This window comes from Agelaius phoeniceus, chromosome 3 (assembly GCF_051311805.1).
Source record: "Agelaius phoeniceus isolate bAgePho1 chromosome 3, bAgePho1.hap1, whole genome shotgun sequence".
Lineage (NCBI taxonomy): Eukaryota > Metazoa > Chordata > Aves > Passeriformes > Icteridae > Agelaius > Agelaius phoeniceus.
Window position 1 is genome coordinate 71,730,403 of NC_135267.1, and position 12,167 is coordinate 71,742,569.

At 40.5% G+C, this 12,167-nt stretch overlaps 1 protein-coding gene across 4 annotated transcripts in view; it reads left to right on the plus strand.

The window, feature by feature from the left end:
* Positions 1-1,992: 1,992 nt before the first annotated feature.
* The window catches only part of TARBP1 (tRNA guanosine 2 -O-methyltransferase TARBP1), a 31,993-nt gene continuing 21,818 nt past the window's right edge, over positions 1,993-12,167 (plus strand). The window contains exons 1-11 of one of the 4 annotated variants that reach the window (XM_077175590.1): positions 1,994-2,858; positions 2,949-3,046; positions 3,872-3,941; positions 4,764-4,912; positions 5,661-5,713; positions 6,126-6,227; positions 6,655-6,752; positions 7,745-7,880; positions 8,898-8,994; positions 9,843-9,932; positions 10,632-10,770. In XM_077175590.1, coding sequence (XP_077031705.1) covers positions 2,018-2,858; positions 2,949-3,046; positions 3,872-3,941; positions 4,764-4,912; positions 5,661-5,713; positions 6,126-6,227; positions 6,655-6,752; positions 7,745-7,880; positions 8,898-8,994; positions 9,843-9,932; positions 10,632-10,770 — 1,873 coding nt within the window. In that variant the 5' untranslated portion in view covers positions 1,994-2,017. Of the gene's footprint in view, positions 2,859-2,948; positions 3,047-3,871; positions 3,942-4,763; positions 4,913-5,660; positions 5,714-6,125; positions 6,228-6,654; positions 6,753-7,744; positions 7,881-8,897; positions 8,995-9,842; positions 9,933-10,631; positions 10,771-12,167 lie in introns of all 4 variants that reach the window. The other 3 variants (XM_077175591.1, XM_054629370.2, XM_077175592.1) reach the window with 3 other exon arrangements.

Consider the following 12,167-nt stretch of genomic DNA (forward strand, 5'->3'; position numbering starts at 1 on the left):
CATGGTCTTGGGTGATGTAGGGGTATGTGTTGGAATTGTAGAGTTGAAAAGCACAAATTTAGGGTGCTACCATCAAGGCACTTAACAACCATGATATGAGGGTGTGAATGGCGTGGTTCTTGACACCTGAAAATTACAAAACTCTGCTGAAAATTACAAAATGCTTGCTCATTTTCTCTCTCTTAACTCCATATCCACCTTTCTGGCTTGTTTTTGTTTGTTTTGTTGTCATAATGTTCCTCTCAGAAGCTCCCCAAGCCCGATGTCCCTTTTTGTCTGATAAGAAAATCTACAGAGGGACAATTCAAATTTAAATGTTGTTGTTTAAATTGGTGTAATAAGACTTTAGATTTGGCACCCTGCTGGGATAGAACTAAAGGCAGAGCAGAATTCAGACAATAATGAAGAAACAGCACAACACATAATATATTTGATTCTGTTTTGATTGCAAGTGGTTGTGCAGACCATTAAAGAAATGGTGTGACAGAAACCTGTCTGTGAATGCAGTGACAGAAACCTGTCTTCATTTAGTTACAGATACCAGGAAGGGAAGAGTAAACCTATTGTAAGAAGGGATCCCCTGCTTAGCACTGTTTCAAGCCTGGTAAAAGGAACTCCCATAATTAATCAGACTGCATGCTATAAGTGGAAATGGAAAAATTACTAAAGAACAAATAGAAAAACAAAATATATTATGGCATGTAAGAGATTTCAAGTGTAAGCATCCTGATTACTAAAGCACATTGTAACAATTCCTCCTATGAAACATGTTTCTGTGTGTTGAAACAAAGTACCAAGTTTTACTTTACATTTGAGTAAAATGTATAATTTGAGCTGTTTTCTTGAGCTTTTACCAGATTCTGTAATTTATGTGCAACAGAACACATGCAGAGTAGTAAGGTGCATGGAAACCATTTTAGCTGGAGGGTTTAAAAGAATTAATTTCCACCTTCTTTTTCCAGAACATATTACATATATTGTCACAGTACAGGCTCAATTCTAATAAGAAAATTCAGTGACTTTGCAATCAGTAGGATCTCAAAGATTAAAAAAATTCTAAAAAAAATTGGAGAAAATGGATAGCCAGGAAAAGGAGAGACTACTCATGTGATTTGGAGAGGAGTGATTAAGTGGAACTTCACTTGGAAAACTTGCAGCAAGCATTTCTTGTTCATTAGATTATAATCAACCACATCTTGGCCAAAGTAATGCCCACACCCATTAGAAAGCACGTTGTGCTGTACCAGGAATTTGCTACCCATTGCTTTCACAGGAACAGAAGGTTCCAGGTTTGCCTTTTCCTATGACCACATCTTCTAGGAGAGTAGTCTGCCACCACTTTTGATGTGCAGATCTCTAAGTTTATTTTTCATGGGAATTGTAATCTCCCGTGGTGAATTACACTTACTGGAAATCAGGTTCATTTTCTGAGTTAGGCTTTGGCTGCACCGGTACACTGAACTGCGCAGGAGCTGTTCTCTGGCCTCAGTGCTGCTGACTTGGGCCCTTCTGACATGCCAACAGCATGGAGCCAGCATCCAGGAATGCCTCTGACCTGAGGCAGATGCAAGGCACTCAGGCAAACCTCTGGTAGGCTCTGATGAGAACACTGTTCAGCAACTTCTTTTGGCATAAATGGTTAGAACAAATTTGACGGGTGGGAAAACTGGGCATTTTGTGTATTACTGCTGCCTGATGTTGTGTTGTAATGCACATGAAGAATAGAGAGTGTTTTTATGGCACACAAGGATGGAATTTCACCCTCCCAAGCGAGAGGCTCGCACCTAGGGTATCTCCACTATGCCTCCCATGCTGGGCCAGGTTGTGCTGAGCAGCCACCAGGCTGGGAACGCTCACGGCGGCGGATTATGACCCAAAGATGTAGAATATTTGAAACGCACACACACCCCCAGCCAAACCAGTCAATCACACCGTGTTTTCGCCTCCCGCCGCCCCTCGTGGGCCCCGCCCGCCCCCGCCTGCGCAGCCGCCGCTCCTCCTCCGCCTCCCCCCGGCGATGGAGGTGGTGCTGGCGGACACGCTGCTGTCCCGCTGCGGGGACCGCGCCGCGCTGCTGCGGGCGCTCAGCGCGCCGCTCTCGGCCGAGCGGGCGGAGGCGCTGCGCCTGCTGCTGCAGCGCCTGGCGGCGAGCGGGCCGGCGGCGGCGGGCGAGGCGGAGGCGCTGCGGCGGGCGGCCTGGGAGGTGGCGCTGGAGCGGTGCCGGCCGCTGCTGCGGGGCGGGGAGGGCGCTGCTGCGGGGAGCGCGGAGCGGCTGCGGGCGGCGCGGGCGGCGCGGGGCGCGCTGCGGTACTGCGTGCAGCTCTGCGGGGCGCCGCTGGCGGCGCGCCTGGCCCGCGACGCGCTGGGCGAGCTGGCGGCGGGCGGCGGGGCGGCCGCGCAGGAGGCGGCGGTGGAGGCGCTGGTGGCGGCGGCGCCGCGGCTGGAGGAGCCGGAGCTGCTGTCGCGGTGCGCGGCGGCGGCGCTGGCGCTGGTGCGGGAGGAGGGCGAGGGCGAGGCGGCGGCGGCGCTGGTGGCCGGGCGGCTGCTGCCGGCGCTGGGCGCGAACGGGGCGGCGCTGCCGCGCGTCTGGGAGGGGCTCCTGGGCTCGGGCGGCGCGGCGCGGGCCGGGCGGGCTCTGCTGGCGCTGAGCGCCCTGGCGGACGCGCTGCTGCCGCGGGGCCCGGCCGCGCCGGGGCTGGACGCGCGGCTGTGCCCGCGGTTCTGGCGGCTGGTGCAGGACGGCCTGACGGAGCGGGACGGGCTGTGCCGCAAGCGGGCCCGCTACCTGCTGAAGCGAGCGCTGGACCTGAGTGGCGGGCAGCGCGCCGAGCTGCGCTGCGCCCCGGACGGCGGACACGGTACGGACCGGCGGGCGGGCGGAGGGAACGGGCAGCGCGGCCCGGCGGGCGGGGCCGCGAGAAACCCCTGTCTTTGGCTTCTCTCCTTAGAACCCAGTCTGTTCTGGTGGTCTGCTGAGAAGAACGAGCAACTCCTACAGTTTTGGGAAACTTACATTTTGATAATGGAAACTTTGGAAGGAAACCAGGTAGGAGCGCTGTAAAGTCTGTGCCCATCCTGGACAGACGTGCTGCCTCACTTTGGCATGTGTGAATGTTTGTGTAGGGCAGAGTATTTCCAGTTACGGTGATGGAGGATGTCTAAGCGTTAACTGGAATAGTTTTGTTTCAACTCTTAAATACTTAAAACACAGCTTGTGTCATTCATTGGGAGTAAATTCAGAGCTCTTCTCTGTCATCTGGATACATCTGGTTAATGCAGTGACAGAAACCTGGAGTCTTGCAATTACCTGGTCTTGCAGGTAATTGCAAGACCAAGGTAACCAGCCTAGTGAGAAATCTGGTGATTGCACTTAATAGCCTCTCTTTGGTAGAGGGGACTCTATATGGTGGAGTACCTTGGATTAAAACCGTTTTGTGAGTCCAGTGTACTCAGCAGAAAGATTCCTGTTGAGTTGACGCTGCCATAATTGTATAATTTTGTGATGTTAACTGTTAGTAGTGTGCCTAATTCCCTGTAGTTATTTTATGCTATTTGGACATGATCGTCCTGTAACTGAGATACTATTAATTTAAATGTTTAAGTTTAGATGTGCTGTTAATTCTTACTAATAACCATTCTGAGGAACAGAATGGTTATTAGTAAGTATTTTTCTTAAAATATGGTATCATTGAAGTTTTTTTCAGTGCTAAACTGCAACTGAGTGTTGTGTACCACAGGCTTTGCAGGTTTTTTAAAATGTATTTTTATTGTCGATTGCTATATTAATGCTATTGGTAGTAAATTCCAGTCTGAGTAACTGACAGCTCCTAGGTTTGAGGTATAAACTATTTATACTTGATTTACATTTCAGATCCACGTCATAAAGCCAGTATTACCAAAACTAAACAGTTTATATGAGCTTGCCATATCAGGGGATAAAGGTAAGATGGAACTTTTTCTACTTAACCTCTTAAATATTAGTCAGTTAAGTCACACTTCTCTGTTTTCTCCTTCTGTTTCAGTAGCAGCTTTCTGTAATGTTTTGTTTCTCAAATTAGGTGTTTTCTGGGTGGCCGTTCCAGTTTTTGTGGGTTTGCTCTATATGTAGGTTGTTTGGCAAACATGCATAGGCAGTGGCCACTCTGCTCTGAGAAGAAATTCTAGCATATATTTATTGCTTACTATATTGTCTTGAAATACTATTTTTCTGTCAGGAAATCCAAGTAAATGGTCATTTCCCACTGTATTTTGCTTAACTTAAGTTAATGTGAAAATAAAGCCAGAGCTTTTTGGGGTTGTAGGAGACAATTCACCTGCACAACTTTGTAAAAGGGGAAAAAAAACCCCAACTTAATTTGTTAGAAGTGGGGAGAGGATAAATAAAACGAGTGCTGAGGCAGTGTGTCTAGGGCATACGAGCACATGTAACTAGGTAGTGAAAGATGTTAGAGATTTGTGAAGTTGAAAGACTATTGATGTGAAACTTGTGTGAGTAAATACATTGGTATAAATGGAGTTGCAGGAAGAAGGATGTGGCACTTTTTAGTAATTTTAATTTGTAACTAATAAAGTAAAGAGTAACTTTGGAGAACTGATAATTTTTAAATTAGATTTAGCAGGGTGTTTTTATAAAACTAACAGCTGTAGTCACCTTTTTGAAATGTGAATAGACTATAACATTCTCCAGAATGTCACTATGTTATGTGTTAGCGTGTCACTGTCATTTCTGTGTCAGTTCAGAAGAATTTCTGTTTTGTAAACAGGTTGTTGGCTGTTTCACCCATCGTGGCATGTGTGCATTTACAGACGAATGTTTGAGAGTGAGAATAAAACACTGACAAAGGAAGGAATTCTTCATTTTCTGGAGCTTTATGAAACAAAGCATCTTCCAAATTCATTTGTTTTTTCAGAGGTAAGGGTGTTACTGTCACTTGCCACAAGAAACAGATGTTCTAATTTGTAACAGATCTTAACTGAAGCAATTAGTTGGAATTTGTCCAGTTCCAACTAATTGCTTCAGTAGTTGGAATTGGACAAATTCTATGATTGTAGCATAATCAGTGTATTATTGTATCCATAAAACAAAAAAACCCCACACTTTAAAATATTTTCTAAGTGGGAAGAAATATTAAAGCTTAAAGGTTTTTTTTATTACTGTCACATGTATTGACTGTCCAACCAGCCTACACTTTAGTAAGGCATTATCTACATTATACTATTTAAGCTTCATAGGAGCATTCCTGTCAGAGGTTAACATTCCTGATTTATACAAATTAAGTCAGCCTCTTGATAAGTAACTTGAAATAGTCAACCTTACTATGCACCCTAAGTCTTTTTAGCTGTGTTGGCTCTTTGTTGTTCTTCTGTTTCATGTTTAAATCTATTTTCTCTGTTTCCCAAAATGATTTTTTACTTGCCTGCATCTTTTGCAATACTCTGTGAAATGTATTTAGTGGAAAAATCTCTTTTCTTGTTTACTGTCCTGGTCCCCCTTCTCTTTAGTTTCTTCCCCTTTTTGTTTCTACTATTTGCCACCAACAGGAGCATTCTCTAATTTCTGGCTCTGTCCTGTAAAGTCTGGTGAGATAAGTCTAGTTAGCTTCTATGTAACAGTGCCTTGGAACTGTACATTTCACCATTGTTCTTGTTTCTTTTTTCAGTTTGTTATTGGACCACTAATGGATGCCCTCTCAGAAAGTTCCCTGTACAGCAGGTAAACCACTGGTTTAATTAATCAGTTATTTATTTATTTTTTTGATTACTGCAAATGTGTTCTAATAATACTGGCTTATGTATGTTGGTAAAATTTTAGCTAAAGCAAAACACATTAATAAAAAATGGTGCTGTTAAACTTACTGACAGGGAGAGTTTCTCAGGAAAGATGGGTGGCTGTGAACAAATGAAGTATGGATATAGTGACAAGACTTGATTTTTGCAATTTTCAGTGGTCCTTGGTCAAATTGATGGTCACAGTCTTGATCTGGTGGGGGAAGCCCATGAAACAGAGTTCAGTGGATTAATAGGTTCATTCTGGGGGGGATAAAACTGACTGTCACTGGTGATAGTTTGGGTTAGGTGATTATGGACAAAGTGTAGTCAAAATAGGTTGTCTTATTTAAACATAGCAGGACAAATGTGAGCTCTGCAGGCTCCTGCGTCCAGTTAAGCATTTCTCTTCTCAGTCTGCAGTATCTTTCCATGGACATACATGGATGGGAATTCAGAAGGTAAAGCAAATACCAAGTGTTTCAGTATGTTAGAGCTGTGTTGAATCAATACTTCATAATCTTAGTTTCCTCTCTTAGCTCGGTATTTCTGGTGCAACATGTTGGCATGTGTAGAGGAGGGTGCACGTTTGAGTATACCAAGAATATACAAAGTTGCTGCAGTTTCAATCAAGCTGAGGGAAAGCTGTAGAATCTCTTGACTGATGCTCGTCCTTAACAGCCAGGATCCTGAGACTTCTCATGAGGCATAGGTTGTCTCTCTTGGTGACAGTCTCTCTCTCATGGAGTGTCACTGAATGACTTTTGTTTTTGTTTAGAGGCAATTCTAAATATTCAAAATCGATTAGATTTTAGATTAAACCTGTTATGTCTAATCCTGAAGCTGTTAACATGCCAGTGGTGTAACTAATGTTTTAAAACCCAACAGGATGCCAGGTCAATCAATAGGAGCCTGTCCTCCTTTGGGAATGAAGTTACAGAAGTTTTTGGCTACTTATCTCACTCTTCTTCCAGAAGAAGAAAAAGGTACGTTTCAGATTCACCTTTATCTTTTTTTAAATAAAGAAACCAAACAAAAACTATGGAGCTGCTTTTGGTATGTCATATGAGTGTTTACTTGAGAGAAAAAATGAATAGTTGCCCTGACAGTGGAGTTTCCAGAGAAAAGATCTTCAGAGACTTTGAGATACCTTGCAGTACAAAGCTACAGAATTGTTCTAGGGGCAAAATGAAACAGATTTGCTTATTAATGGAAATATAAAAAGCCCAAACAAGCTCCTGAGATCTTAAGTGAATAGTACTTGGAGATTCTTTTTTCTTCATCTGCCAGACTTTTTTAGTCATGACTTGTGTAGTGACACATCCAAAAGGGCCAGTCCAAGGGCTGAAACAGAGTAAGGATTCTTTCATTGTGAGCTTGGGTGGAGGAAGATTTCTGAGACTGTTCCAAATTTTGATGCTAGGGTATGCTAAAATGAAGGTGACCAGAAGTTAATACCTGGTCTAATTGGGTCAAATCAGGGTAGAATCAGCTCTCTGCAGCACCCCATGTCTACAGGTATATCCTGGTATGTATTTGTTCTGCCATAGATATCCTATTTCTCTGCCCTGTCCCAAGGCATGTATTTTATCACTAAACAGGGGTCTGTGGTGAGGAATCCTGAAATGGGTAGCCTGCCTCCACAAACTGTGGATGTGGTGGCTTGTTGAGAATTACTCTCCTCTTTCCAGCATCCTTTAACTGGTTGAATCACTATGGACAGCCATATCACAAGCTCAATATCAACTTAAAAAAGGCATTGTTTAGTACTCAAAATAATTGAGTTAAAATTACATACTTGAATGTGGTCATTAGTGCAGATGACCAGAGTCAAAATTAGGTTTATTTCTGTTTTTCTCTGTTTGTCTGTCTCATATCACCTTACTGGCAGACTTCTTTGGAATGTGAGTTCATGTAATTTAAAAGCATTGGAAAGCACAAAATCACTCAGGGTTATTTTGTTTACTTTTATTTTAAGGCAGCTTCCTGTTAAAATTTATTCAGAAGATGACAAGTAGGCATTGGTGTGCTGTTCCTATTTTGTTTCTTTCTATGGCTTTGGCATCTATTCCTGCATGTAAAGTACTTGGTGCTGAAGGACTTCATGCTTTAAGGTAAAATATATACTGCATTGTGTTCTTACAGCCTTTTTCCAAAGAAATGTGCTCACAGTCTGCAGAGCCAGAATTTGATTCATGGTTGTTACTTCTGAAGGGATGGTTGTGCATGGGAATTAAAGGCTCTGTCTCTTTTATGTCTAATTTGCAGAGGAAAGCAATTCAAGAACCAGTGTATTTATATCTCTGTAGGAAGTTAAAAATACCAGAGTTTTTGCATTTTAGATCTTCATAGTTTCTACTTTTTTAGAATAATTTTTTCCTGGTCTTCCACAATTCCTGGTTGATATATATCACACTTCCTTTTTTTTCTAGTTACATTACAGCCTGGTTTAATAGCAATTGAGGCTGTATCAGGGGACAGCCCACAATGCTGGAAATGGAATGATTTCTAAATAAAAGTCTAGTTAAAAGTTCTTGGCCTCACTATGGACCTTAATCACACTGATATTTCCTAAATGCCTGCTTTCACTTCCTAGAGCTGCAAAAAATCATTTGTCATTCCAGTTTAATCAAATTGGAGCATTTAAATAAAATCTTACTGGTGGTTGAAGGAATACTGAATAGAAGCAGTTTACAAAGAAAAGAAAAATATATTAGATATACCTTTGCTGATAAAAGAGCACTGAAAGTTTCAGTTTTTTGCTTGAGTGAGATTTTGATGGGAAACATTGTAACTTGTTACAGATAGAAATGCTAATATTAAATTACCAGTCTGAACTGATGTGATCATGGGGATTGTTCCTTTAGTTTTTGTTTTGTTCTTTCTTCTCCCCCTGTTTTTTCAGGTTTGTGCTCATCCAAGTTTTATTATCACTTTTTGAAAGTACATGTGACAGTAATGTTGGTACTGGATTGTTTGTCTGATCAGGCAGTATTTGTGCCACACTTAATAGAATATGTCTGTTACGTGCAATCTAATGTGTTTTAAATAGTTAATAATTAGAAAATACATGAAAATGTTTACATTTTTACGTGTGTGATTTATACAGTGTGTATTTTTCCTCTTTACAGAGATGTCCTCCAGTGTACTATGATTACACATCAGATTTTATTGCGTGGAGCTGCTCAGTGCTATCTTCTTCAAACAACTATGCATTTGACAGATGTGGTCAGTTTGGGGCTTTGTGTTTGTTTTATTTTTTGTTTTTGCTTTTCCCTTGATGTAATAGAAACACAGTGACACTTTTACAGGACCAACAGTATTCAAAAAATTGCTAAATACAGTATTTATACTGATTTTGCTGGATTTGCAATTTTTTTTAGTGACTGTCTAAATTGTACTATGTAAGTGTGGTATGCTTCTGTTACCTTTGGTTTTCCATAAGAAATATTCTTTTCCATTAGTTTTTATTAGTTGATGTTTTATTGTAGGGTTTTCATGTGGTAGTTATCCTAACAGGATATTATTCCACTATAAACTCAGGTTTTAACAGATAGAAACTAAATAGACTTTCCTGTAGTTCCTAATAATAAAATTATTTGTGATACCAGAATGATAAAACTACCATTACTGTCAAAATAGCAGGACTGTACTTATTCAGTGGTCAAAGTATTCATGTTTTGTTTGTTTTATAGCTGGCTTTGTAAATGAGTAGTCTTCCATGTTGTGTGTTGTGGCTATAAACCTGTCTGATTTTATCTTGAGAAATGCAGAACTAGTACTTATGAGTGACTCTTACCTACATTAATTTAAAAGGTGTCACCGGTGAATAGCACGATTCTTACAGTAATTCATTTCTTTTCAGATAGACTTTAATACTTGGGAAAATTAAGTTTTGTTCCTTGGTACTGATAAGTTGGTCCCAAAGTGGCAGAAATGAGTCTGAATCATGAAAAAGAAAATCAATTTCTTTTACTGAAACTTGCCAGATAAAGGCAAACTTCTTGAGTTGTCATACAGGTATTATTTATTGTATATTTTGTTGGCAGCTATTGTATCTTGATTAATTTCTTCAGGAGAAAGTGTCCTTCTCAGAAGTTTCAAGCTTTCTTCTGTCCCTTAGACCAGAGGAGTCCCTAAGGAGAGATACTTTGTTATGGACAGAGGTGAGAACTGAAGCTGGTTTTATGTTCATCAAGCCCATCACTGGTAGAAATAATATCACTGGCAGGATAATCTCAAAGGAAAAAATGTGCATACCATGTGGAGTGAGATTGTAAATTGTAAGTTTTCACAGAATATGTATTTTATGTCTTTGCAAGATGTAAAATGCTGTGAATGAAAGTTCAAAGATGAAATAATTTTTTATGTAGTATATGCTAGAGCCAGCTGATCATGTAGCCATAACTTTTGGTTACTTGTACAGCCATATAATGATAAAGTGGTTTTTTGCATAGTGTCTTCTTGTCATGTATGCTGTACATTTCATCTTTGGCATACAAGTTAAAAAAAAAAAAAGCTGGTCTCACTAGATAGCATTTGATTGGAAGAAACTCTTTTGACATAAGGGAATTTTTCCAGTGTTGCTTAATTTTAAGAGTTGGTGTTTTTCTTATATTGGTACCACTGACTTTTTGGGGGTGCTCTGAGCTACCCTCTGGAAGAACATTTTTCTCTGTGTAGTTAAAAGGGAATAGTCTGCTAAGGCTGGAGGTTGCTTGTGCACTGAGCACCTCTTGCAGTGTGTGGGTTTGCTGATGTGAGAGTTTGTGTTTAACAGTGCTCTGGTGTGCTGCTGCTAAATCAGTGATGTCAGTGCACAGCTGCCAGACCTGCTCAAGGATAACATACTGTTCTTCATTCAGCTTTGCAGTTGGTTGCAAGTGAATGACAGGTGCTTCAGGAAGTCTGTAACCTCTGATTTTGGATGTCAGGAGACATCATCATTATGTCAGTATGTGCGCAGTCTTGTGGGAGAGTACCTTAAGGCACCTGCATCTGAAAGTAAGTTAAATGGGGATTAATAAAAACCACCATTTTAAAGAGAATTTAAAAAAAATGTACAACATTCCCTTAGATTTTAGAAAAATGTCTTTTTTTTTTTAATTGCACCTGTTAAAGTTCTACCCTACCTGTGTATTCACAATTTTTAAGATTGAACCTTATTTTTTAATTCCATAAATAAAATTTATATTTATTTCCTTTCCTCCATAAATTAAAGTCCTGCAGTATGAATTGAACATTAAGTCTTAATGTTCAGTTTTAATGCTGCTCTGATGCTTGTCCATTAGATTTATTCTGTCACTCTTTTGATGGTGTCTGAAAATTCTGGACTGCAGGGGGCAGAGGAAAGCACAAGGGAGTGTGAACCCACACAGGTTCTGTCACCTTTCTCAGCAGAGCTTTGTAAAATGACCAGGTGTTTTTATAGCAGGAAAAGGGCCTTCCTTGTTCACTGCCACATTTTGAATTATTTACAATGCCAGCTTAGTATCTTCTTTCAGGCACATTGAAAAGAATGGCAAATTGATTTTTTAAAAATACTTCAGCTTTTGTGTGGCATTCACAGTCATAGTGAATTTTACATATTTATATATTGTCAAAAAGTCAAAACTGAACACTTCTACATACTCTACGTAGAGGAGATAAAAAAGCTAGATCAGAATTTGCTGATCATAAATAGCTTCAGAAACTTCCTGCAGACCTGGAAACTTGACTGGATTGTCTTACTGTTAGAGAAGTAGTAAGCAAATTCTCTCTGTTCATGCTTCAGGGTAAATTTTGGTAAAAACTTTGGCAGACCTTCTTCCTGACATGTTTGTTTAGTCCTTGATCTATATTACCTGCAATTCCATGGCAAGCATCTGGATTTCACTTGTAAAAAGTGATGTTTGTAATTCCAGTTTTATATGAAACTTAACTAATAGGAAGCTCTTTAGAGGGGAAAAAAAAAATGAATCATGTCCAGCTGCTTGAATTGGACCTCCCAAGTGTGTTTTGTTTTCTAAATTCCCAAGGCCAGAAACGTACCAGTTAAAAAAAACCCTGAAACAAACTTACCTACTGCTATTTAAGAATTTTATTAGTATGATGATGAAGTTCTGTATAAAAGATCAATAAAAAGAGAAACTTAGGTTTTTTATAATTTCCTCTTTACAGAATAGTTCTGGTTCTTTATGTGGTTAGCTCTGTGGTCAGAATCACAGCTGATGTTTCAGATGAAGTGTAGTGGAATTATGTTCTTCATTAAATTAATTTGAATATGCTAATGTATTTTTTAAAGTAATGGAAAAGTCTGTTGTGAACTGCTATGTAACATATTGCCTAAAATTTATGTGAGCATAAAGACTAATAGATTTAAATTCAGATCTAGATAAAAAATGCCAAAAATTAGTAGTAAT